Below are 26452 nucleotides of genomic sequence, written 5' to 3'. Positions count from 1 at the left end.
TTCACCAAATGAAAAGATCAATATGTTAAGCGGAGAATATAATATTTAAGTGATAATGCAAATATTTAAATGTTAAATTACATACTTAAGCAGTTACCAATTAACGTAAATGAATAGTACAAGATGTTAACCAAATAGTTCGATATATTTAAACAATAATGAACCCATACAACTGGATCAAATAAAAAGAGAAGAAACTTACAACGAGTAAAACTCTGCTTTCATTAGGATTCGAGAATGGCACATCGTCTGCCTCGACAACAAGATCAACTACAACACGATTTGAAGACGGAGTGCACGTGACACATCCGCCGGAAGTCAACATCGCTTTCTATTAGACAAACCGCTTTTATATCCATCTCGGTGTGATAAACTTCACCCCGACAAGGGAAACCTCGAGACCCCATTGCTCACATATCTCAGCCTAACACCAACTCCCAAGAAGTCTCGAGTCGTGAATATTAGCACTCTTCCCTCCCCGTCAATCTAACAATACCACAAAAAAACTCTTCATAATATATCGCCGAAAACCAAATCAGTATAAAACCAAATGAAATGAAGAACAAAAAGAAGACGTAAGAAGAAGAAGAAGAAGATGTAAACAACAAACATGTACCGATAGGCAAACAAAAAAAGTGCATAGCTTGTATGCATAGAGGTTAGACTAGACGTGATGTGATTGGGCGGTATTTTTTTCCCTCCATCCCAAGGGGCAAAAAGGGAAATATATGTCACCGTCAGCGAGGAAGACATATTGTCATCGCTCGAATGAAAGTTCTCACCTCAACATGAGTCTCTGCTTAAACGCTGCTTTTTTTATGTTTAAACCGATACATATAGTGTTTACAATAACGGTTAATCTGCTTAACTAAAAGTCTATATCATATAAAATAATACGTAAAACCGCTTAAATATAGTGATTTAACTGCTTTTTAAAAATATATGTTATTGTTTAAATTGAATGTTTTTCACCCGACATCGCATCGAAGATGGGTACCTCCCGGTCACTCGCTTTAAATATATTTATATATTTGCTTAAACACCGTTGTCATTGTTTAAAGAGTAAATCGATTATTGTTTAACTTTTTGTATTGTTTACAATGCCGTTATTTGTTTCTCAAATTATTTTTACTATGTCTGTTTAAATTTCACAAGTAATCACAAGGTGACACTCAAATAGGTTTGTTTGTTTAAAAATATTTAAACGCTTACAATGGAGAATCTGATTAAATATCATAAGTTCACACTCAAAATAAGCTTGTTTCATTTAAAAATAAAAACATTTACAACATTTAGCAACGTATTTCTGACCTTGACACTTTCGCGAGTCGACTGCTCATCAAATAAGTGTCCATGACATTCGAATGCTCACTGCGGTCGCATAACACGCGCATCAACTTGAACCTCGCACAACGTAGAATCGAAAACACATTAAAAAAGGTTAACCAAACACATTCATGAAAACGTCTATTAATCAATGTATCATGGTCTGACTTAAGCGAAGATCCTGATAGTTAAACACAGAAAGTAATATTTGTACACTGACGTAAGTTTCTTAAACGGTAACAAAAATTCTCAGTGATAAATATCAACTTCGCCTTAAAGGATGTTTCTCGATCTTCCTCCTCTGAGAATCTCTCCGCAATCACGCAATAAGTGAAAACTTTCTTTTCTTACCCAAGTCGAAATGCCACTAATTGCTTGTCCGCCATCCATCACCGGAGAATCCTCCGCATTCGTGCAATTATGCGGAATTTTCGACTTGGGCAAGAAAAGATAGTTTAACTTGTTGCGTGATTACGGCTGATTGATTCTCAAGATGAGAAGGATCACGAGACATACTTTAAGATAGAGTTGATCTTCGAATTTTCGTCTGACTCCAGCGAATATCATACACCGGAAGCAGATGAGGAGGAGGAGGAGGATGAGGACGACGAGGAGTTGTTATCCATGGGAAGGGTTCTTCCTCGTCATTTATGCGTGAAGTCCACAAGTGTGTCGACGCTCATATTCGAGAAAAAAGTGAAACGACAAATGGACCGAGATCGATCGATCATAACGACCCGTGTCGTGATATGTTACCGTCAGCACAATAATTAATGCCGTCATTAATTTTATGCACGGGATACCATAACCTTGTCATCACACTCCACCCCTTCTACCGAGGTAAATGTGGCACCCATCGCTAAAAATTCCTTTTAATCGAAACCGATAATCTGCTTTTAAACAAAAGCGCACTCTACAAATCACAATTTACAATTTTTCACCAAGTACAGGTTCAAATACATAAATACAATAAATATAATTACTCTAATATGCGGGTACAACCGCTACAAGATCATGACACCAATAACAAGAAAGAAAGAAAGAAAGAGGGACCCACCTGCAGCCCCTGGATCGAACCCCTCGACTGCTCTAAACCCGATCGTGTAATCTAGGGTTCCTCGCCTCCCGCACTACAAAGACATTCGCATTGGTCAGTAGTGGCTTAATAATTCCAAATACTTAAATATAGTGTATATAAAGTATATAAATACCAACTGCTTAAATAATTTTCCAACTTTTCCAAAATACAAGAATTCTAGCAAAATACATTTTTAAAGAACTTTTGAAACATAAATTCATCATAAATCAATGTCAAAATAATCGATAATATAAAACCATTCTCAAATCCATAGCCCCGAAAAACTCTCCCCGACTTAGCCTGGCCGCGACTAGGGTCTGGGAGCCGCCATGTCTTCATAACCTCGACGTTGGCCCACCGGGTCCCCGTAGTGTCGACTCCCGGGATCCCGATGATCATCCAATCGTGGCTCTCACGCTCCCACCCGATCCGACAAATCAACACCCTGGTCCACCACGCCACCTCTAAAGGTCGGGCCCGTGGGAACCCACTATCGCAGAGAGTCGGGCTTTAGCCACCGTCACCATCCAAAACCAACATGTAGATGCAAAGAACAATACAAACCGTATAAATCATAACATATGGTCCTTATCCAGACAAACATTCACAGACGACTACATGCATAATACCAAAGAAAGTCCAACATAAAAAATACCATTCCTACGCCAGAATGAAAACCGATCCCCACAAATATTGCTTGGGTAAAAATATTTTAATACACTCATTACGATTTCACAAATCATTCCAAATCAAAAGCATATATAACCATCCAAAAATAAATTCATGAACCGAATAATTAAATCACATATACATGTATTTATACTATTCATAAATACGTATAATTATACAAAGCTGATGTATCAATACGATTGTCGTGAACATCAACGGGCAATAAATATAATGTATACTCTCAACATTATACGCTAATTAAACATGATAAAAAGAAATACTTAAACAATTATTTTTCAAAATACTAGCTATTAAATAATTATTTCAAAAATAATAATAATTAATCAATTATTTAAAAATAATAGCCACTACCAACTCACCTCGTGTCCTCGGGTTCCTCGCTGCACCGAACTCCTTCCCAAGATCGAACAACACCCTAACAAGAATAATAATAATATAAAATAAATAACACATTTAAACCCAAAAATAAAAATACTATAAACAATAATAGACTCTATCGCCCACTCACTCCAATCGTTAAAATCCAACCTCGCACATCCCAACCGGCTTTCAATTGCATTTAAACCAGCTCAATTTAGATCGTAAACACGCCTAAACCAATCGAACCAATCTCAATTCCATCGAACCAAGTCTCAATTGCACTGAACCAAGCTTAATTCCACTGAACCAAACTCAATCAAACTGAACCAGCTTGAACCAACTCAATTCTTATTCAAAAATCCATTGGACCAACTTGGTTCAGTCCAAAACCCTTAACCCAAAATCAACTGAACCAAACCCAACCCATCTCAACTTGATTTGATCAAGCCCAACTCAACCAAATCAACTCAACTCAACCAAATCAATTTCAACTTGGTTTGATCCAACCAAATCAATTTGGTTAAACCCAACAAATCAATTCAACCATCTTCATTAACACCTTAATCATCATCATCATCAACTTAATTAATCAAACCAAACCCTAATCTCGCTACACAAGAATTGCTACAGAATTCCTAAGAACCTCATCTCCATTTCAAGCTGATTTTCAACTCGAATACAAAGCTTTTTCAAAAACAATTTACATACACTCATCATCTACAATAATTAAACATGCTTTTTCAACCCAAATAAATCATTTTTCTTCATCAAATCCACCAAATACACACACACACATACATTCAAGTATACCAATAAATAAATCATCACAATACTTACCAAACAATACTTCATCCTATTCTCCTCCATCGCCATCAAAAGTTCTCCATCACCCCCATCTTTCTTTTGTTTTAACTCACGTAGCCATCGTAGCTAGGGAAAGAATGAGGATATGAGATGTTAAGACATGTAACACTCAAGAGTCTAGATTTTTTTCTCCCAACGAAGTTTTTCACCAAAATTTACATTTAGTCCCTCAAAACTTAACTTCTTACAAGTCAGTCCCTGCAAAACTCACAAATGGTCCCTGAATTATGAAATAGTATTCTCAAAAGGTCCTTGAAACTATCAAATGGTCCCTAAAGTATAACACAATATTTCAAAAAGGTCCCTACCGCCTTACCTTTCAGTCCTTGGTTTCCGTAAATATTTTATATCAATCCTTTTTATATTACTCTTTAACCCAAAAATCTTTTAAAAAACTTTTTACACTTAAATCCTCGTTCTCGTCCACTTGGGGTTTCTCAACAAGATTACTCGTAGAAAAATTTATCAGAACTCGTAGTAATACTCTGCAATATATTTTTCCAACAGATCATGTAAAGGTCTGTGGTATTACACTTGCCACCCGCCACCGCCAACACTTCAGCTCAAAACGAAAAAGATCAATATTTTTACGCGAGACTTTGAGAATTTACACGTTAATATGAATAGTTAAACGCTTAAAGATAAATTTAAACGGAGACTTTGATAATTATTAAACATATTTGTAATATATTTAAACAGATAATAGCAAATAGTTAAACAAGTATTTAAAATATACAAAATGGATAACCATAAACCGTAAGAACTTTACAACGAAATGAACCTCGTCATGAGGATTCGAGAATGGCACATGGTCCTGCTCTCGACAACAAAATCGATCTACATTTCATTTGAAGATGGAGTGACTTGACCAATCCAATGGAAATCAACTTCATTTTCTCGTTAGAGAAACCGATTTATATATTTCTAGTATGATAAACTTCACCCGCACTCATTTTTCCAAACAGATTTACATCTATCATTACCACAAATGAGTCGCCATAATAAACACCCGCAGAACGGTCAAACCGATAAGAACGTAAGAGATTCTCACCCAGACACGAAACCCTGAATCAAGTCGAAACAAACCAAATGAGGAGAAATGAGGAGAAGAACAAGATGTAATGCAACTTCTAGGCATTGTCTATCGAAACCAAGCGAAAGCCCTCGAAAAGGGCTGGACACGATGTGATTTGCTGCTTTTTCCCCACCATTTTCAAGGGCAAAATGGGATTTCATAACATGGGACCCATTTGAAGTGAACTAGTAGGGGGTAAAGGGAAGTTAAACACTAACGGAAGGTTGTCTCAGTGTGTAAAAGTAGGAGAGGGGTTTTTGGGAAGTTTTGAAAATTACGACTGGACGAACAGGTAATTTTTCTATATATAACAAACCAATAAACTCTAAATCTATTGGTATTATGTCTTTTATTTATATATTTATTTTCACATAACCTAACATCAAATATCAAAGGCCATACAGAACGAAGGCATAGTTGCATTAGTACTTGAGCATTAGTATTTATTGAATTTACTTTACGTCTGTGCAATTTTCTGTCACTCAAGATGAAGGCCTATTTGTATCGGTGCTTATTGAGATTGTTCTACGCCTAGGCAACTCCCTGGCTGCCTTCTGTAAAATAATAATAATAATAATAATAATAATAATAATAATAATAAAACAACGAAAAACAAAATAGAAGATTTATGGAGGGAAGACACGTGCGAATCAATAAAGACGTTGCCAAATAAGCAAAGCAAACGATGCATGCTTTGCTCGGTCACGGCGACGTGCCGTTTTCTCAAATCCCTTAATCACATGATCTTAAAACACATATCCCGAGGAACACCCACATCCACATCCACCTTCACATCAAAAAGAAACCAAGATTTCCCACTTTTATTTCTCACTTTCAAAGTCTTCAACCGTCTGATCATCATCCAATGGTGGAAAATTCCTGTTCCTATCCCCAAAGAAAAGCATGTCCTTTTTTTTATTCATTAGAAGAAGAGATCTATCTATCTATAAGAGGAGAAGTCACAGAGAAGAAGACTAGAGTCTAGAGGTGGTAGATAGAGAAAGAAAGAAAGAAGAAGGATGGGTTTGTTGTCAAACAAAGTGGAGAGGTCTGAGATCAAAGCAGGAGATCACATCTACACATGGAGAGCAGTATATACTTATTCACATCATGGTACTCTTCTTCCATTATCAATCAATGTTTGTGTTTTTTTTTCTCTTCTTTATTTATTTTTATCTTCTTGTTTTCTGATTTTGATTTGTGATTCTGCTTATATATATATATATATATATATATATATATGTATGTATATAAATATTTTTGGTGAGATTTAGATTGTGATATATGTATGTAATTGTGTTGAATTGGGATTAAGCAGGTTGAAATTTAATAATTTCAGAAAAGAATAAGTTTGTTAGGAAGTTACTTGGTTTTCCTCTGAATTGGTGTTCCTTGTTCTGAAGCAATGAGGATTTTTTTTTAAAAAATTTTATTTTTTAAGATGATTCTGATCTAATTTAAAAGCTTAACTTGATGGGAAAAGAGATCAAAATGTATATAAATTATTACATGGAATTGGCATCACTGTTTCAGAAATCATAGAAATAATGGTATCCAAGATCTAGGAAGAAATATTTGACTTAAAAAAAAAAGAAAAAGAAGATCTAGTAAGAATTCAAGATTTTTTATATAGTTTCAATACAAATTAAAAGCTTAAATTTGATGAGCAATATCTGCAGAGAATTCAAGTGTTTCTACAGTTTTGACTACTCCACAATTATCTGTAGTTGGTAGCGCAACTCTAAATTAGACTTTGACAGCTATTAAAACTTAAAGGGAAAAAATAAAAAATAAAATTTATATATTATAAGGAATTCTTGAATTTGTTAAAATTGATATTCATTATTTGAGAAATCATACCCACAATGTTATATTCCCATTCAAGATCTAGGAAGAAGGAATCCAGATTTGGAATTTTAATGATCATAAAGAAAAAGGAAACACATACACAAAAAAAAAAGAAAAGAAAAATTAAAGGGAAAAGGGACTACTTTCTTTTTTTCATTGATCTTGGTCCTTGTATTATTTTTCCTTGCAATTAGGATCTATGTCCAAGAATGATTGGGAGCTTTTCAATCTTCTGGTTTTCTAATGTACTGTTTGTGCTTCCCATGATTGGTGTCTAGCCAAGAAGATACATAAAAGAAATGGCTTCTTTCTTTTTACTTTTCCCATGTGTTTTGCCTTCCAAAGACTAAAATGCTGATAACATTTGCTTAATTTCACTGATTTGTTTATGTAGGGATTTATGTAGGAGGAAGCAAAGTAGTTCATTTTACACGCAAAAAGGATGCATCGTCGAACATCGATTCATTCGATTCATCGTCTAATATCAGCCCAAAGGCTCCATCAGTTTGTCCAACATTCCCTGACTGCGGTTTTCAGAGACCAAACAGCGGAGTGATTCTATCTTGTTTGGATTGTTTTCTTGGAAATGGATCGCTTTACCTCTTTCAATATGGTGTGACACCGTCGGTTTTCCTCGCTAAAGTCCGGGGTGGGACTTGCAGTACGGCAGAATCTGACTCGCCGGAGATGGTGATTCACCGGGCAATGTACCTTCTCCAGAATGGGTTCGGGAATTATGATGTGTTTGAGAATAACTGCGAGGACTTTGCATTGTACTGCAAGACCGGGTTGCTGACTCTGGAGGAACTGGGCAGAGGAAGGAGTGGGCAGACCTCGTCGGCAATTGGTATACCTTTGGCGGCTATTATTTCATCTCCGTTGAAGCTCTTCCTGGCAGGTCCTGTCGGGGTGGCAACTGTGACGGCCGGAATGTATTGTGCAGGGAGGTACATAACAGATATCGGGGTGAGGAAGGATGTCGTCAAGGTTGCTGTTGAGGACATTGCTGCTAACCTTGGCTGGGTAGACTCTAGCCAAGATATATTGCCCGAAAACGAAGAACAAACACCGCGATGATAATTGTTCATAGTGACTATTAGTTGCTTTTCTCTGCTTTGCTTGACTGTGATAACTCAATTTGTAGTAATAAAATTGGAACCTAAACTTGTATCTGTGAGCTTATCAATTGAGAAAAACTTACAACTGAATTCTAGTATCAGACCTAATTGAGAATTGATTGCAAACACTGGTAGTATTACACTTGGAACACGGAAAATATCTGTGCATTCAAAGATGGACAGAATCTGGGGAAAATTAGCAGCATGCTCAATGGAATTTCGCTCATAGGTTGTCTCGTATCGGTGTGGAAGTAATAGTTTTAACGAATCATATCAGTCATCAACTAGATCTGTGCAAAGTATAAATGCAAACCAAAATTCTATTCTAAAGAAAAAGAAATCATAGATTTGGTTTTAAAATCCAGGTAATTGAAGCGGTTATCACTCACTCAGCCTCGACAAACAGGCTGGCTTGGGGATGCAATCCTGCATCTTTCAAAGAAAGAAAGTACTTTTCAGGTCCGAAGGAGATGCGGGGGAAGCCTGAAACAAGCCTGTAGTTCTTCAGGTTCATATTGTCCAAAGAATCAACAAAGTCATAGAGAGACTTGACTGTTGCTGAACTATGAAACCTCCTTTCCTTGCGTTCCCCGGTTGGGAATCGCACAAGAACCTGAAAATAATTCCAATGTTTTAAATCATATCTCCTCTCAAGTTCAAAGAAAAAGACAGCGTCAAAGTCTAAGTAAATGCTTGGTGTTTTCCTACTCATCAAGACAACTCAAAAAGGAAAGGGTAGCACGCTCCACAACATCCGTCAACATTCAATAACATGGTGTTAAATGTATAGCTATAGATATTACCTTATGCATGATGTATATTCTATTACATTAGTCTCTATATTTGATTGTTATCGTATATAGTTGTATTTTAACATAGGCGAGGAACTTATCTTGTACATCATTTTTTTCTTTAAGTTTTTTATGTTGCTCATTATGTTCATAGGTTTTTTTTCTTTTCTTATGCCATACAACTATTGTTTTCTCTATTTATAATACTAGGAATATCACATATGGCCAACAATGAGCAACATAAAAAACCTAAGAACATAATGAGCTACACAGTAATATGAATTGCAAGTAAAACTAAAGAAAAAAAATGGCTTTTAGATTTCTTACTTGTGTAACGTCAGGCGCTTTCTCAGGTTCAGCACCCAATGACAAAGCTTTTTCCTGCCGTTGTTTGGCAAGTGCAGCTTCTTTCTCAGCAGCTTCATGAGCAGCTCTTACCTGCGCCTCCTCTTCTTCCCTCCTTTTTCTCTCAGCTTCAACAGCTGCCATTTTCAAGATTTCTTGTTCCTTTTTCCTTTGCTGCTCTCTGGCCTAATGAAAATGTAAAATAGATAAAAATTCATATCATATAAAGAGTTTAAGTAGGGTTTATTGCATATATACACCCCCACAAAAGCTCATAAATACCCCGGCAAAAGTTGTAATTGCTTACATAATACATAATGCATATATATTATTTTTTACAGAAATATCATTGATTATATACCCCTACAAATGTTGTGATTGCTTAATAGAATTTGTTTTACATATATTATATATACCCCTAGAAAAGCACTTGTGCGAGAAATTTTGTGCTGGTGAGCTATATAGAACTTTTGCAGGGGAACATATGAGGAAAAGACCTTTTAAATAATGTGTTAAAGAGATACATACTTGATCAGCTTCAAGTGCTTCCCTGTATGCAGCATCTTGTTCTTCTCTTAAACGCAAGTTATCTCTCCTGTCCTCATCCTGAAGCCTTGCAGCCAATAAAGTTGGAGTACTCAATTCAGCCACTTGCTGAAGAATAACCAGCATTTCTTCTGGAGATTTTAGACCTTCAATCTACAGAATATTACAACAAAAACTATAATGTAAAGAGATTGTTATACAGAAATCATTCTTACACTAAAACGCCCTGATCATTCTACTTTGAGAAGTCACTACCAGACAAAGCACATTGTATACTTAGGAATGCATTTGCATTAAGTGATGAGAAATAATTCTCTATCCAATCAATTTGGAAACAGTTTGAAAAAAAATTAAACCTAGAACTGGACTTTGCAGATATCCCCTAACCTCCATATACCTCTGTGTGACACAACTTACTGTTCAACCGAAAGTTGTACTGGTCTTAATAATAAACCTCACATAGAGAGCTATTAAATGTTGCTAGGCTACAACCAGTGCTTCTGATACAATCCCTTGATATTCTCATTTCTACACTACTAGCAAATGTACATACAGAAAGCAAATCAAATAAAAAAATTTGAAAAGGTCAAGTAGAGACCTAGAACAATCACAAGTGCGATGACACCATATACAACAAAAAAAATTGTTACTGAAACTAGTCAATATTGATTTTGACCTTTGATAAAAAAAGAGGAGAAGAATACTAAATTAGAACTTTTCAAAAAGAAAAACAAATATTTATTTAATGACAAATAGAAGTAGAAATTCAGATTGAAATAAAAGGTTCAGAGTCCCAATAGAGAGAAAAAAAAACACATACACACACAATAGCATGACCAGCAAAGAAAGGATCATAACCTCAAAAGCCATAAAAAGAAAGTATGGATCATAATAGAATATTTGTCTGTTTTAACATAAGACCACATTCTGCCATCAAGAATAACCAAACTCGTGCATCTGGCAGTTTTTTTTTACTGCTACAAGGATCAACAAGGATCAACAAGGATCAAATGACAAGTTGACAACAGCTAAAAACAAGATGGCGCCTTCTCAATCTTAACAAATATGAGAAACAAGGCAGCATCAGAGTTATCAAATACATTAAAATACGAAATAAATATATATTTCTGGCACATCTTCACAGAAAATAAATTTTTGTTGTTTCATTAGCCCATTTTGACAGTTTTAATGCTTAGATAGTTGTTTGACCTTGGTTTGAATGCCTTCAATTTACCATCATCTACTTATCCAGAGTTCGTATATGAATGCATTATAGTTATCTGCACCAGAAAGTGTTCTTTTTACCATTTGAAATGTTAGAACTACTCAGACAAATCAAGATTTTTAGAATCAGACTATCAAACAACGTTCATTTCTTAGTGCTGCTAACCAAAAGTAGAATAAATGATTATATCAAGTTTATCTAGGGAAGGTCAGCATAATGATTCTAACACATAGTTAGCGGAGTTCATACTCATACACATAACATATATAACATAATTCTTTCACTTGCAATCTCTCATTGGCCTCAAATTAAACATCCATTTCTCACAAGGCAGTCTCTAAACGAGAAACCAAAACCAAGGTGCACCACATCAGCAAGTTACACTTTTGCATCATGCCAAAAGAACACACCCAATTTTAATTTAGCATAACCCATCAAGAAGTTATCAATATCTACCACAACGAGAGTTTATGTTTATGCAAGACATAGCTGATACCTAAGAGACCAAACGCCCTAGCTCTTTCAAGAAAATGAAATTCACCATGATTCCTTAATTACTCGAAAATAACTTTTCTTTTTCAACTAAAGGCCTAAACAACGTCTATCTACACACGCAATCACTCCAAATTGTGAAATAGGTTAACGCATGGCTCAAGCTAACGCGATGCCAAGATCCTTAATATTCATCAACACCATCACAAAACCATCAGAATAAGACACCAAAATTGTAACTTTGAGTTCTAATGAATCACAATCCACAATCAAGAGAAGAAGAAGAAGAAACTATAAATGAAGCTACCTGCCCAAGAAGCTCCATCTGCTGGTTTCCAGCAACCCAGACGATGGCGCAGTAGGGGAAGGACGACGCCCTGAAGTTGTTGCTCATATTGAAACCCTCGATTCCCCGGATATTGCCTCCCCAGCAAACGAAGTTCTCATTCAGAAACTCAGCAACGAGGGCTGAGCACAAGCACCCATGGCAGAAAGCAGGCACGTCCGGATGGTCAGGCGAGTGAAGGTAAACGAACAGCGGTCGGAATTCTCTCTGTGACCGTCGAAGGGCCTCAGAGAACCCCTCCGACACAAAATCCGGCTTCGCAGGAGCGCCAGCACCATACTCTCTCCCAAAAGCGGTGACGAAGTCATCGGCCTCAGAAGCCGGGGGCGAGAAGGGGACAAGGGGGTGGGCGGCGGCTTGATCGCGGGGAAGGAGACCAATTAGATTGAGGGAGCGATTAAGAAGCCCTCCGGCAACCCAGAAGCCAAGACCGACGGCGCCAGCGACGAGGCCAACGCCTCCGGATACGACGTAGAAGGGGAGAGTGGCAAGGCGCCAAGCGAGGCCGGGAGAGGCCGAGGCGGCGAGATCAAGGCCAGTGGGTGGGGCGGAAGAGCTAGGGTTAGGGTTTTGGGGAGTGGGCATCGGGGGAGACTGTGGAGGTGATGCTGGTGATGGCGAGCTCGAGATCCCAACCATGGGCGGCGAGTATCTCGGTGCAGAGGTCGAGGTCTTGGAGGCCGGTGATGGATTGGAAGTAGGCGAGCTTCTCCTCCCGGCTCAAGTCCGCCATTGATGAGCTTTGCGATCCTCTGCGTTGTGCCCTACGACGAGAAGACAAAGAACTTGTCACGTGCCAATATTAATATATAAATATTATATATTATTATATTTATTATTATTATTATTATTATTATTAGCAATGAAATTTTTTTAAAAAAATATAGGTGCAAAGAAATTCACATATATAAAAATAATTTAATTTATCCAAACATTAACTTGTCTTAAAAAAATATTTTTTTGAATAACTCAACTAAAAAAAATATTTCTTTTATGCCAATCCAAATTAGAAATATGTAATCTTAGTCAAACAAAAAAGACTATATTATTTTCAACGGTTCCGATTTGATCATCAGAATGATCCAACGGTCACGATCCTACCCTTCCCTACTCGAACTCAACGAACCAAACCCCTTCTTTTCTTTATTTATATATATAAAAAAAAAAACCCAAAGAACTCGAGATCTCGTAAGAGTGAGAGACAAAGAGAGAGAGAGAGAGAGAGAGAGAGATGGCCTTCTCGACGTCCTTCACCGCCAGCCAATCCCTCGCCGGGCGGGCAATCGTCGGCGCATCCCCTGACACCTCTAACCGCCTTGCCATCCCCTCTTGCTTGAGCTTCAACTCCATCAAGACCTCCGCTCGCCAGCATCTTCAGCATCGCGTGGCTCGCTCTCATCGCGTAAGGCCTTTAAGGGCGATGGCTATGGAGGCAGCTGTGGAGGCTCTGGAGGGGACGACGGAGACTACTCCAGTAGCTTTGGTTGAGAAATCGATCAACACGATCCGGTTTCTAGCGATTGATGCGGTGGAGAAGGCTAATTCGGGGCACCCAGGCCTTCCTATGGGTTGTGCGCCCATGGGGCATATCCTTTATGATGAGGTTATGAGGTACAATCCTAAGAATCCCTACTGGTTCAATCGTGATCGGTTCGTGCTGTCTGCTGGCCATGGGTGCATGCTCCTCTACGCTCTACTTCACCTCGCTGGGTACGATAGCGTCAAGGTGAGCTTCTCTTTCTCTTTGGTTTTATCATTTGTTTGTTTGTTTTTATTGATTGATGATTAAGAAAGCTTGGAGTTTTAACAACACTGTTTTGACACTGTTACTAGGATAGTGAATTGGATAATCCAAAGTTGAATCCTGAATATATTGTATATTCACTGTTTATAAATCTCTTGTATGGCTGGAGATTTATTAACTTGGTTTGATTCTTGAAATACCTTCGAGTTTGATGATGAAATTAATGGTACAGTGTTGATAGATCGTTTTGATTTTATGGTATTGTATTCTGGATGGTTATATAAACCATAGTTTGTTTGTTATTTTTACGTGAAAGTTTTGGTTTTTTTTTTTTATTTTGAGAGCATAAAGGTGGTATGCTTCCCTGTCTTTTACCTAATTGAAAAAAGAAAATCTATATTTTTTTTTTTTTTGTAGAATGACTTATTTAGTCCTTTTAATATAGTCGACTGCATCTCAATATAATTTGTCATAAAAAGGTCCCCCGTATTTTTAATTTTTTTAATAAATGTAAGTTCTCATAAGAACCTCATAGGAACAAATTAAATTAGAGAGAGGGACTTATATTTTTCAAAAATTAAAATACAGGAACTTCCTAAAGATAAATCATATTAGAGGGACCAAAAAGACAAATTGACTATATTAGAGGGACTAAATAAAGTATTTTACGTTTTTTTTCCAATATTCTTTTGCTTTGCATGGTTTTTTTTTTAATTAATATGAAGTTTGGTTCTTAAGTATAATTTGAGAGAAAAATATATATATATATAAAAGATTGAAGCTTATGTCTTCAAAAAGAGTATATCTTTGAGTTTTTGAGAAGGAGCTCAGAGAGCTTTTTATTAAAAACAAGAAAACAACAAGAGAAATAATACAACCCAAAAAAGAGAAACCAAAGAGCAACATAAGACAGGAAAACAAGAGAACAAGAAAAGAAGATAAACTAATAAAAGACAAAGCCAGAATCAAGGACTGATTTCATAAGCCACTGAGGAAGGTCCCGGCCAGAGTGGAATAAGCTCAACGCGTGAAGATTTCGGCCGAACAAGGCAAATTTAAGAGCAACACACAACCAGGTCCTAGGGATCACATGAATATGAGGCGAACCAGCATCAAGAAGCATTTTATTAATGGGAACAATGAAAGGGGTCAGGCGCCAAGAACAAACTTGATCAGTCGACTAAAGAGCAGTTGAGACACCAGGATTGCCAATAAAGATGTTGCGGATTTGGAGTGGAAGTGTGATAACAGATTGCAGCACGGCAGCCAAAGTTTGAAGATCAGCCTCAAGTTGTGTTTCAGCACAGAAAGGAAAGCAACCTGCAAATAAGATGACATAATTAAAAGAAGAAACAAAAAACCCTCCACAACCTACCTGCGACTGAGCATTCCAAGACGAATCAAGGAATAGAAAAAGTCCATCTGAACAAGCAAAGTTGGAGAGAAGCATCTTCCTGCAACTAGTTTTACCAGAGACACAAATGCTCTCGTTAGCAAAACTCAAAGCTTTGTGAGCAATAGCCAAAAAATTAGGGTTGAGGTTACGAAATATTGCATCACACCGAGCTTTCCAGAGGAACCAAGCAGCATATGCGATGATGATTTTGATTCTTTTAGAGTAATTAGAAAGTAAAATCCAATCCCCAGAGATAAAACCATTAGCGAACAGAATATGCTTACCCAGTGAATTAGAAATAATACTCCAAACAATTTGAGCTTTACAACATGAATTAAAAAGATGTTCAGGAGATTCCGGGTAAAGGTTGCAGAAAATACACATGCGCAGAGGTCCCAGATTAATAGAATGAAGGAAGTCCGAAGTAGAGAGCCTACCAAGGAATGACAACCAGAGGAAAAACTTAACCCGTGGGATCATTTTGAGAGACCAGAGAGTCCTCCAGCCAAGCCAAGGCTCCGGATTCGCAAATCTATTGTTGAGAAAATGATAAACAGAAGAAGTAATGGAGGTGCTGCAAGATTTGGGAGCCCAAACCCACACATTTGACGAATTATGATCAATTTTACTCAGATTAGAATATATCAGATTAACATTGCAACCAAAGATAATAGAAAGCTTAAAGAAATCCCAATCATTGTCAGTGCAAAGATCATCCCAGTTAAGATTATACCAATCAAGATCCATGTTAATAAAAGTTGGTTTAAAAGCAATGGGGATATCAGTACACCAAGGATCATACAGAATAGAAGTGTTGGAGGGGTTGATAGATTTAATCCAGCAGTGAGGTTTGATAAAGGACGCAGACCAACACATACCTCGAAAGAACCATGAGCATTTAGATGGAACAAGATCCTTCCAAAAATTCAGCTGACCATATTTTAAAGATAAAATCTCTACCCAAATAGAATCCGCAGCATTAAGATATTTAAAGATGAATTTAGCTTTGAGAGAATGCTTAGCAATCAAAAGATTCTTGAGAGCAAGGCCCCCCTCAGTTTTGGGTTCCATAATACGATTCCAAGAAACAGCAGGAACACCCTTTCCATTGCCACCCTTAAACCAAAAAAAATTCCTAACAATCTTGGTAATATCACGGAGGATAGAAACAGGAACAGGATAAATAGAAAGGTAATAGATGGGAATCGCAAGGAGATTGGAATTGATGAGAATAGACTTAGCCGCTAAAGAGAGCTTTAAATGTTTCCATCTAGCACAAATGCGAGAAATTTTATCAACCATAGGTCTAAAAAAGGAAATACCAAGACGTTTAGGAGAGATCAGCACTCCCAGATAAGTAAAAGGAAAGGATAATTGATTAAAACCAAGAATGTAGCAAATGCTTCTAGAAAACCTGGAATTGAACCAAGAAGGGAAATAAATGGCAGATTTGGAACTATTAGCTTTCTGACCAGTGAGATGAGCGTAAATGCTTAAGCATAAATTGATATTTCTAGCAGCAATGCGAGAAGCATGAGAAATGATGATCAAGTCATCAGCATACATAAGATGATTAAAATTATACAAAAGCCTAGAATCAAAACCAGGAACCATGTTAGTATTAAGGGTAATATTGAGCATTGAAGAGAGGTTTTGAGAGACCAAAATGAAGAGGTAGGAAGAGATAGGGTCACCTTGTCTAACACCACGGGAGGAAGATATCCAGGAAGAAGGAGAGCCATTAATCAGAAATGAAAAAGAAGAGGAATGAAGACAGGTTTTTATCCACGTGATCCAGGTATTAGGAAAATTCATCTTAGCAAGAGTGGCAAGAATTGCGTTCCAACTAATAGTATCATATGCTTTATCAATGTCAATTTTAGTTAACATCCTAGAGGGGCCATTAATGTCATGCTCTAAAGAATGGGCAATCTCTTGTAAAGCAATAATATTATCAAAGGAGCATCTACCAGAAACAAAGCCAACTTGTTCCTTACTAATGAGTTTGGGAAGTACAGTTTTGAGTCGATTAGCAAGGAGCTTAGAAAGGATTTTAAAACAAACGTTGCAGAGAGAGATAGGGCGGAAGTCTGAGACAAGGCTAGGATTATTAACTTTAGGAATTAAAGCAATAAAAGTCTTGCCCCAGGAGGCAGGCAGAGAAGCGTTAGCAAAAAAATAATTAATAGCATTGTAGAGATGATCTCCAATATCAGGCCAAAAGAAGCGGTAAAACTCAACGTTAAACCCATCAGGTCCAGGGGACTTACCAGAGGGAAGCTCACAAACCGTAGCATACAATTCTTCAAGAGTAAGGTCCAGGGGACTTACCAGAGGGAAGCTCACAAACCGTAGCATTCAAGAGTATGATCCCCATTGTTCATCCACTCCATATGAGCACGTTGAGCCCAACGAGTGGAAATCTGGCGTTGAAGAGAAGCGCACCTGGAGTACCAATCACTCAACAAGGAAACATTAGACTGATCAAAGGACTCCAAACATTCAAGGTTAAGGATAGCAAATTCAGAATTTTTAAGAGCAATATCTAGAGGAGTAAGCCCATACTTACACCAAGACTTAATATTGACACGAGAGCGATGAAGACAATGAGAAAAAGCATGTAAAGGAGTACCACGGGGGGAGAAATTCCAAGCATCACGCACAGCAACCTGGCAACCAATATAGTCACACCAGTAATTTTGAAATTTAAAAAAATTATTTCTGCGAGGGTTAGAAGAAATAGATAGAAGAAGGGGGGCATGATCAGAGAAAATCCGCGGTAAATGAGTAAGGGAATACGAAGCAAAATTGGAGATCCAAGCGGCATTAGCAAGGCAACGATCCAGTCGAGCCCAACGACGAGCCAATCCCGACTGGTTATTGCACCAAGTGAATCTGAAACCAGAGAAATTAAGGTCGAAAAGATTATTAGAATCAATGAAACTAAGAAAGGACGAGGCTTTACGAGAGTAATAGAGATAGGAACCCCCTTTATGCTCGCTACGATTCACAATGGCGTTGAAGTCACCAACGAGAAGCCAGGGAAACCCCAAAGAAGCAAGACGAGATAACTCCAGCCAAAGGTTTCTCTGAGAAGAAAGATGGTTAGAGTTATAGATAATAGAAATCAGAAGAATAGTGGAAGGGGAAGGAGAAATGACAAGATGAAGAGCTCTGCGGGAAACGGCTATAGGAGTGACAGCACCAAGAGATTTACGCCAAAGCACAATAATTCCACCGGAAAAACCATCTGCTAACACAGCAGACCAATGCCAACCACGGGGGATTTTATTACAAAAGCGTTCAAGACGGTCGGAATTCGCTCTGGTTTCAACCAAACAAACCATCGTAGGTCGAAGCGAGCGGATCAAGTGGAAGACACGAGTGGAGGTTTCGGAAGAAGAAAGCCCCCTACAATTCCAGCACACGATTTTAGCGTTAATCGTAATCATAACAAATAAGAAAACACCACAAAATGAAGTATAGAGGACTTCCATAAGAAAGTAAGAAGAAAAGAGGACGCAACGAGAAAGCAACGAAAGCTCAGGAGGAAGACCCTCCTGTCTCCAATCTCCCTTTCTTCAAGGATGCCACCATATCATGGGAACTCTTCCTAATCAATGAATCACGTCTTATTTCCTCTTGATACTTAACAAGTGTCATTGAATCGTCAGGCTCCTCACCATCAGACATCCCGACGTCAGATTCAATGGAATCCTCATCCTCCTGGCTATCTCCATCCACTGAAGGGTCTCCAACTAAGGCAGCAGAAATGCGATCCACAGCCATCACATGGGAGGTGTCAGGGATAGAGAGGGGAGGGATGGAAGGAAGGGAGAGAGACGAACGAATAACGGGCGGCGGAGAACCCGAGCGAGTGTGAACTGAAACTTTTTCTTTATGGGGAACAACAAGTGACGGAGCAGAAAGCACAGGAACCTCCACTAACATTAAAGACGAATCAGCTTTATCGATAATGGGAGTGGAGCTGTCTATCAAAGCCTTCTTTTTGTCAGAGTGGGAAACGGGCGGATCAGGAGGATCCATAGAGTCGTCCATCGGTAAAGCATCCGTATTATTATAATGGAAATGAACAGACCGATTGCTAAAGGTCCCACCTTGACCACGAAAACGGGACCCAGATCCAGCGCCTCGGGAAAAGGAATTCCGGGTTTCCAGGTCGACAAGGTTCTCCTTGGCTGCAGCACCAACAGTCACATGGTTGGCACGAGAACCAACACCACGACCGCGGGCGCGGCCGCGCCGACGAGACACTAGTAACCAGGATCCAAAATCAGACTCCGCCGGAGGTCCAGAATCAACGTCAGGGGCAGACGAATCCGGTAAGTCAGGACCAGCCGGTTCCATAACTATATCTCGGCCAACGACCTCCAGAGGGTTAGAGGAGCCGACCGCCGACCCCCGCTGAGAACGGGAGGGTGGAGGGACTCCAGGAACCCCAGCTGTCATTGGGTGAGAGCAAGCTTTGGAGCCATGGCCGATAACACCGCAGGTATAACAGAAAGTGGGAAGTCTTTCGTAGAGAACGACAACAAAGACCCGATGAGACTCATTACCAACCCAAAAACCACGATTCAGGGGTTTGGCCAGATCAAGCTCAAGACAAACCCTAGCAAACTTAGATCTAGAAAGGGAAGCAGTTAGTTCATCAACTTTTAACAAATTGCCAATATGGGAAGTTACCGTCTCCAAGGAATCACCGTCCCAGAGCTCAATAGGAAGGTTATGTAACTGAACCCAAACAGCAGCGGAAGAGAGCTTGGCGAAGGCAGGCTCAAAGAAGGGCTCCCAAAGAGTAAGTTGAAGAACGATACCGTTGATAGACCAAGGCCCATCACAAAGAAGATGCTTCAAGACATCATGGGAATTACATCGGATCAGCAAGAAGCCGTTGGGGAGATCAGATATAAGCACTTCACCAAACTGAGACCACTTAGCCGAGAGAAATGCTTTCACTTGTTCGAAAGGGGGAGGCTTGCTAAAAAACTTACCGAACAACGAGTTTTGAAACTTCAAATGAGCACGGGCAAGGGCATCACCATCAATACGAACAAACTCCGAAGAAGAACTCTTGAGCTTGGCTAAAAGGAGGGGATTTTGAAGCGGAGAAGTGTCAGAGGAATGGGAGTTAGAAGAAGCAACTTGCGCCCAAGACTGTGGGCGAGCAAGCGGAGGGGGAGGGTGGAGGGCATGCCCCCCACTCGCCATGGCTAAGGAAGGAAAACAAGAGAGGACGCAGGAAGAACTCAGAGAGCACTTGTTTTCAGTAGCTTTGTACTCTTTTAACTTAGCCATGGATCAAGTGATGCTTTTCATTTTTTTATCCTTATTGTATTAGAAAATAGTTCAGTTGGATGTCCTTATCTTCTATAAGAGCAAGCAGTTAAGCTAATTCTAAGACTTAGACCTTGTATTGAAGTCATGAATCCAGTAATGCTCTTCGTTGCTTATCCCTGTGTTTTCTCAATGTTGATGTTTATAGGAGGAGGATTTGAAGTCTTTCAGGCAATGGGGAAGCAAAACTCCAGGTCATCCAGAGAACTTCGAGACGCCAGGAGTTGAAGTCACTACTGGTTTGTGTCCTAAACAATTTTGGATTGGAATTATGTAGTGCTTAGGTGTAGATTAGATTAGAATTACGTATACCCAGTTACCAATCACTCTTTTTTTTCCCTATTTGAAGCATTTCTAGTTGTTTATATCAATTGTTCATTTTGGATGTGCAACAGGTCCGCTTGGACAAGGTATTGCAAATGCTGTTGGATTGGCACTTGCTGAGAAGCACCTAGCTGCACGGTTTAACAAATCTGATAGTGAGATTGTCGACCATTATACGTAAGTTAAACTTATCAACTCCTATGAGAAATATCTTATATATGCAAAACTAAAGCCATTGTTAATTTGAATTTATTCATGGCTTCAAATATGTGATTGTTGGTGATGGCTGCCAAATGGAAGGGGTTTCCAATGAAGCTTGTTCTCTCGCTGGGCACTGGGGTCTGGGGAAACTGATTGCCTTCTATGATGATAATCATATATCTATTGATGGAGACACAGAGATTGCTTTTACTGAAGATGTCATTACTCGGTTTGAGGCTCTTGGGTGGCACACCATCTGGGTGAAAAATGGTAACCAAGGCTATAATGAGATTCGTGCTGCAATCAAGGAAGCAAAGGCTGTCAAAGACCGACCTACATTAATCAAGGTCACTGACTTGTGCCTTTGCCCCATAGATTCTCAATGTTGTGTGATATGCTATTAATTTATTTCCATATTATATTTAGGTAACCACCACTATTGGATTTGGATCACCAAACAAGGCAAACTCCTATAGTGTGCATGGCAGTGCTTTGGGTGCTAAAGAGGTTGATGCAACCAGACAGAACCTTGCATGGCCTTTTGAGCTTTTCCATGTGCCAGATGATGTAAAAAGGTTTACAAACCTCATATTTTCCATTTGTTTTTCACTGATCTTTATTTGGATTTTATATTGATATAATATTTTATTTAGTCTCTCTATTATAGTTAATATTTTATTTTGATCGAGGAACTGATATTTCTTAAATGTGAATACAGAGGGACTGACAACGAAAAAATTATAATAGGGGACTAAAAGGGCAAATTGACTATAATAAATGGACTAAATAGGGCATTAAACCTTCTCTATTAATTAGAATTTTTCCTTCTCAGTCATTGGAGTCGACATATCTTTGAAGGTGCATCGCTTGAGGCAGATTGGAATTTCAAGTTTGCAGAGTATGAGAAGAAGTATCCTGAGGGAGCTGTAGAACTGAAGAAAATCATGTCCGGAGAACTACCGGCTGGATGGGAGAAGGCTCTGCCGGTCAGTATTTTTTATGTTATTATTTTTTTAAAATATGTTATCTTAAACCCTGTGGTAGATTTATCATGACAGTTATGAAATTTTCTCCGGATGTTCTTGCAGACATACACTCCTGAAAGTCCTGCAGATGCTACTAGGAATCTATCACAGCAATGTCTGAATGCACTTGCAAAAGTTCTTCCTGGTTTTCTCGGGGGAAGTGCTGATCTTGCATCGTCCAACATGACATTGTTAAAGATGTTTGGCAACTTCCAGAGTACCACACCTGAAGAGCGCAACCTCCGGTTTGGTGTTCGAGAACATGGTATGGGTGCCATTTGTAATGGCATTGTTTCTCATAGTCCTGGTCTCATACCCTACTGTGCCACTTTTTTTGTCTTCACGGACTACATGAGGGCTGCCATTAGAATCTCAGCGTTGTCCGAAGGTGGTGTGATCTATGTGATGACTCATGATTCTATCGGCCTAGGAGAAGATGGACCCACTCATCAGCCTATTGAGCATTTGATTAGCTTCCGAGCAATGCCTAACATTCTAATGTTCCGGCCCGCTGACGGGAATGAGACTGCCGGTGCATATAAGGTTGCGGTTGAGAACCGGAAGAGGCCATCGATACTCGCATTGTCTCGACAAAAGCTTCCTCATCTCCCAGGAACATCAATTGAAGGAGTTGAGAAGGGAGGTTATATCATTTCAGATAATTCATCTAGTAACAAACCTGACCTTATTCTCATTGGCACTGGTTCTGAGCTTGAAATAGCTGCCAAGGCTGCTGACGAGTTGAGGAAGCAGGGGAAAACAGTGAGGGTTGTCTCACTTGTATCTTGGGAGCTGTTTGACAAACAGTCAGATAAATACAAGGAGAGTGTCTTCCCCAGCGCCGTCACTGCGAGAGTTAGTATCGAGGCTGGTGCGACACTCGGGTGGGAGAAATTTGTTGGAAGCAAAGGTAAGGCGATCGGAATTGATCAATTTGGAGCTAGTGCCCCTGCAGACAAAATATACAAAGAATTCGGTCTTACAGTTGAAAACATTATTGCAACAGCAAATTCATTATAGTTTGTTTCTTAAGAGTATTACTTTTGGTTTCATTTCTAAATCTGGGTGTCTTACATTCCATTGCAGATGCAATGAAATAATTGGCCACCTTTAGACTGAAATGAAGATTTTGACCCTCAATTTCTCTTAGTTTTGTTGTATCATTTTTGCAATGGTGTAATTTATTGGAAATAATTGGGAGTTGCAATGCTCTATTAAGTTTCATTTGGAATAACTTGTTTTTGGACTGTGAGAAGTTTTCATTTGGTGGCCTTTGAGAAGTTTGTTTTCATTTGGAATAATGTTTCAATTGAAACCCTTGAGATCATTACAACTAAAATAATCATAATTCAAGAAATATTCTAGTTAAAGCATAAAAAATACATTTACATGCTATATAAGTACAATCACATTTTGGCCACTTCAGACATCTTCGTGTCTTATCTATGGTTAATTCATATTTTTTTTAAATAATAAATAAACCAATAAAGACCTGAGCAAGTAACAGAGAAATTAAAGTCAAATAGCAACCAAGGTATATACGGTTTCTCTGAGGCAATTTTTCCAATTATTCTATATGTACATATATCACACCATTTCACCATTATTAAGTTGTAAGATGGTAAATAAGATAAACAAAGTAAATAAAAAAACACATTATTCTTATAATCACATGTAGATAACAATCAAATAAATATCATTAGATTCATAACCATATCAGCTATCATGCTTAGTGTCACGGCCTTCCCGATCGCACCAACGATCACCGCGCGGCGCTCGTCACGCCACCAAGGCGCCGAGCCAGCCTACAGCCAAGGATGAGCTACAACGAACAAGATACAAGCAACCATGCATACAAACAAGGATATTAGAGAGAAAAACATAAACTCTCAATGTTAGAAACCAAGATTACACCATGAACATGGATAGCAAAGCCAAGATCTCCATCCCACCCGAGATGAAGAGGAACCAGCCCAACCAAGAGGAAAGCTCACAAGAGTTCCATCTCTCCCTTTTCCCCTTTTTCTCCTCTTCAAGGGAATGAGCCATATTTATAGAGAAAACCCATGAGAGGTTGAGATCAACCGGACCTCAACAAGAGGCTGAGGATGAGTCGGCTGTCACATCAACACAAGCACAAACGCTACAGTGCTCCGCCCACCCGATCAGCTGACCGACCGTACATGTCCCTTGATCGACCGTACCGCCCGTGCTTACGCTGATCCGGCTAATTGGCCCACACTTAGCCAATTCTCGGCCTCCAGACCGTGATCACACGATCACCCGCCCATTGATCGAGATTCCTCGGCCACGCGCATCACGCCACGCGCGCTGCCTAGCGAGCCCTCGGCAATGCGTGACACCATGCCCCGCATATCCGCTCACTCGGCACCCCCGGCTAGAATCCTCGGTCATGCGCAGACTCAACCCGCGCATCGGATGATCGGACGGACAACGCCCTATTTGGACTTGGAATTTGGCCAACCTTGGCTTCATTAGCCATCTCCCTCGGCCAGGGACCACCCTATGCCGAGCGTGTAAGGTAGAACCCTTACAAACCTCCCCCACTAGAGAAAGTTCGACGTCCTCGTCGAACAGAATGCAAGTCTGGTTGCTAACCTCACACGGCCAAAGTAGCATACATGTCCGATTTCCCGCATGCTGAAATTCAACTCCATCCCCTCGCCTCTCGGCGCCAAAGCTGAACTTCAGACCTTCCTTTTGGGACATCGCCATCCATAACAGATGACAAATTTGGCACCTTGACATGAGGAGCTGCCCCGAGCCCCGTTTCACCTCACGCCAATACCACCACAGTCCACCCGCCCCTGCTTGTCTTCATTGTAACGGAACAGCAAAGTCTCTCAACTTGCTCTTGGCCAAGCAACCTGCGCCAGTTCCCGTCCCTTCCTCGGCCAAACATACCGCTCTTGGTCAGCTAGTCAAGCAGCCTATGCTCCTGCCTTTCTCGACGGCCAAGCGATACCCTCTTGCTCCTGCCTCACAAGCCCCTTGCCTCCAACTCGTTGTCTTGCCTACAAAAGGATCACCTAACCCTCTTGCTTACAAGCACAAACATACAATGAAGAGGTGACTGCCCTCATGGTTTACATGTTCACATACATAGTACCAAACATACAAAAGAGAATACACATCTCCTTTGACACATCCAAAAGAGAATAATCACATCCCTTTTGGGCATACAAAAGACTCGACCCTAAAAAGCACTTGGATGCCTCTTCGGACTCCGCCTAGCATCACAAGCGACCAAGCGCCATCCTCCCGGCTCCGAACAACTACATCTCCCGCAGTCAGCAGGAGACAAACAAACATCTGACTCATCCTCACTTGCCTCCGCAAGGAGAAGTGCAACCGAGTTCCCCTCTTCGGACACTCCCTTGCCCGATGCGGACCATCGCAGATGAAACACCCCGACCTCGTCGAGCCCTCCTGCTTCGTCTCGACGGATGCTTCCCGAGCTTTTTGTATCACGAGCCTTGCCACCACCGGGCTCACGGGGAAGTCCCTCCTTACATCGGGCTTCCACAATCGAGATTTCCCTTTATCGCCAGGGGTCATCACGATAATCCACCAACGCTTCCGCACGCAGTGCGATGGCGGTCGGCAAGTCCTTCACACCTTGTCATCGTAATTCGGTTTGGGGCCCATGGTTCCAGTCCACTAAGGAAGTTAAACAATTGATCTTCCTTGGACATATCGGTGATGTCGAGCATCAAGGATGTGAACTCCTTCACATACTCCCGGACGGTCCCCGTTTGCCTTAACTCCTTTAGGGCGACTCTTGCAACCCACGCGGTGTTGCAAGGAAGAAACCCGATCCCGAGCCTCCTTCCTCAACTCCTCCCATGAACTCGAAAGTCTTCCGTCCCACTCGAGCATCATCGATCCGGGCGACTCCTCCACCATAACTTGGCATCCCCGGACAAGTACATGCCCACCAAGGCTACTTGTTCATTCTCCGGGATTTTTTTGCGGCTATGAGATATTGATTCATATCCCATAGGAAATTCTCCAGTTCCTTGGCTTCTCGAGCTCCGTTGAATGATGAAGGTTCGTGGAACTTGATAACCTGCATCTCGCTCCCCTACTCCACCGAGAGTCCTTGCCTCCTTCAACGCCTCAGCTCGTCCAGAGAGATTGGACCTTCAAAGCTAGTGCCTCCACCTGAACGCTCTCATCTCCGACCCATGAATGTCTAAGTCCACCAACCTAGCACAAACAGGGCTTAGAGGGTGCTCGCTTCCTCGTGAAGCTTCCCAAAGACTACTCGTCGACCAGGCTG

At 40.0% G+C, this 26452-nt stretch overlaps 3 protein-coding genes across 3 annotated transcripts; 2 read left to right on the top strand and 1 right to left on the bottom strand.

The window, feature by feature from the left end:
• The first annotated feature begins 6357 nt into the window (after positions 1-6357).
• On the top strand, positions 6358-8449 carry LOC120282252. Its single transcript, XM_039289026.1, has 2 exons — positions 6358-6506; positions 7636-8449. The coding sequence occupies exons 1-2, from the start codon at positions 6413-6415 to the stop codon at positions 8316-8318; spliced, it is 777 nt and encodes a 258-aa protein (XP_039144960.1). The 5' UTR covers positions 6358-6412; the 3' UTR covers positions 8319-8449.
• Positions 8450-8605: 156 nt separating this feature from the next.
• LOC120282251 (plant UBX domain-containing protein 10-like) lies at positions 8606-12894 on the bottom strand. The gene is given in 5 exon segments (XM_039289025.1): positions 8606-8972; positions 9478-9681; positions 10024-10194; positions 12066-12678; positions 12680-12894. Coding segments are annotated over 5 exon segments (1374 nt in total). The 5' UTR covers positions 12838-12894; the 3' UTR covers positions 8606-8744.
• Positions 12895-13335: 441 nt separating this feature from the next.
• LOC120282420 (transketolase, chloroplastic-like) lies at positions 13336-23336 on the top strand. The gene is made up of 7 exons (XM_039289229.1): positions 13336-13830; positions 20748-20838; positions 20995-21097; positions 21186-21471; positions 21551-21699; positions 21957-22110; positions 22213-23336. The coding sequence occupies exons 1-7, from the start codon at positions 13336-13338 to the stop codon at positions 23167-23169; spliced, it is 2235 nt and encodes a 744-aa protein (XP_039145163.1). The 3' UTR covers positions 23170-23336.
• Positions 23337-26452: the final 3116 nt, after the last annotated feature.

Source organism: Dioscorea cayenensis, chromosome 18 (genome assembly GCF_009730915.1).
Source record: "Dioscorea cayenensis subsp. rotundata cultivar TDr96_F1 chromosome 18, TDr96_F1_v2_PseudoChromosome.rev07_lg8_w22 25.fasta, whole genome shotgun sequence".
Taxonomy (NCBI): Eukaryota; Viridiplantae; Streptophyta; class Magnoliopsida; order Dioscoreales; family Dioscoreaceae; genus Dioscorea; species Dioscorea cayenensis.
The sequence above is the reverse complement of the archived record's forward strand: the minus strand, read 5'-3'. Positions and strand labels throughout refer to the sequence as shown.

What these genes read in the sequence shown, in the direction of transcription:
- LOC120282252 (XM_039289026.1), top strand. Translation starts at nt 6,413, where the DNA reads ATGGGTTTGTTGTCAAACAAAGTGGAGAGGTCTGAGATCAAAGCAGGA. An exon ending in ATATACTTATTCACATCATG is followed by an intron (nt 6,507 to 7,635) that starts GTACTCTTCTTC and finishes TTGTTTATGTAG; the next exon opens with GGATTTATGTAGGAGGAAGC.
- LOC120282420 (XM_039289229.1), top strand. Translation starts at nt 13,336, where the DNA reads ATGGCCTTCTCGACGTCCTTCACCGCCAGCCAATCCCTCGCCGGGCGG. An exon ending in AGTGAGATTGTCGACCATTA is followed by an intron (nt 21,098 to 21,185) that starts TACGTAAGTTAA and finishes TATTCATGGCTT; the next exon opens with CAAATATGTGATTGTTGGTG. An exon ending in GATGGGAGAAGGCTCTGCCG is followed by an intron (nt 22,111 to 22,212) that starts GTCAGTATTTTT and finishes ATGTTCTTGCAG; the next exon opens with ACATACACTCCTGAAAGTCC.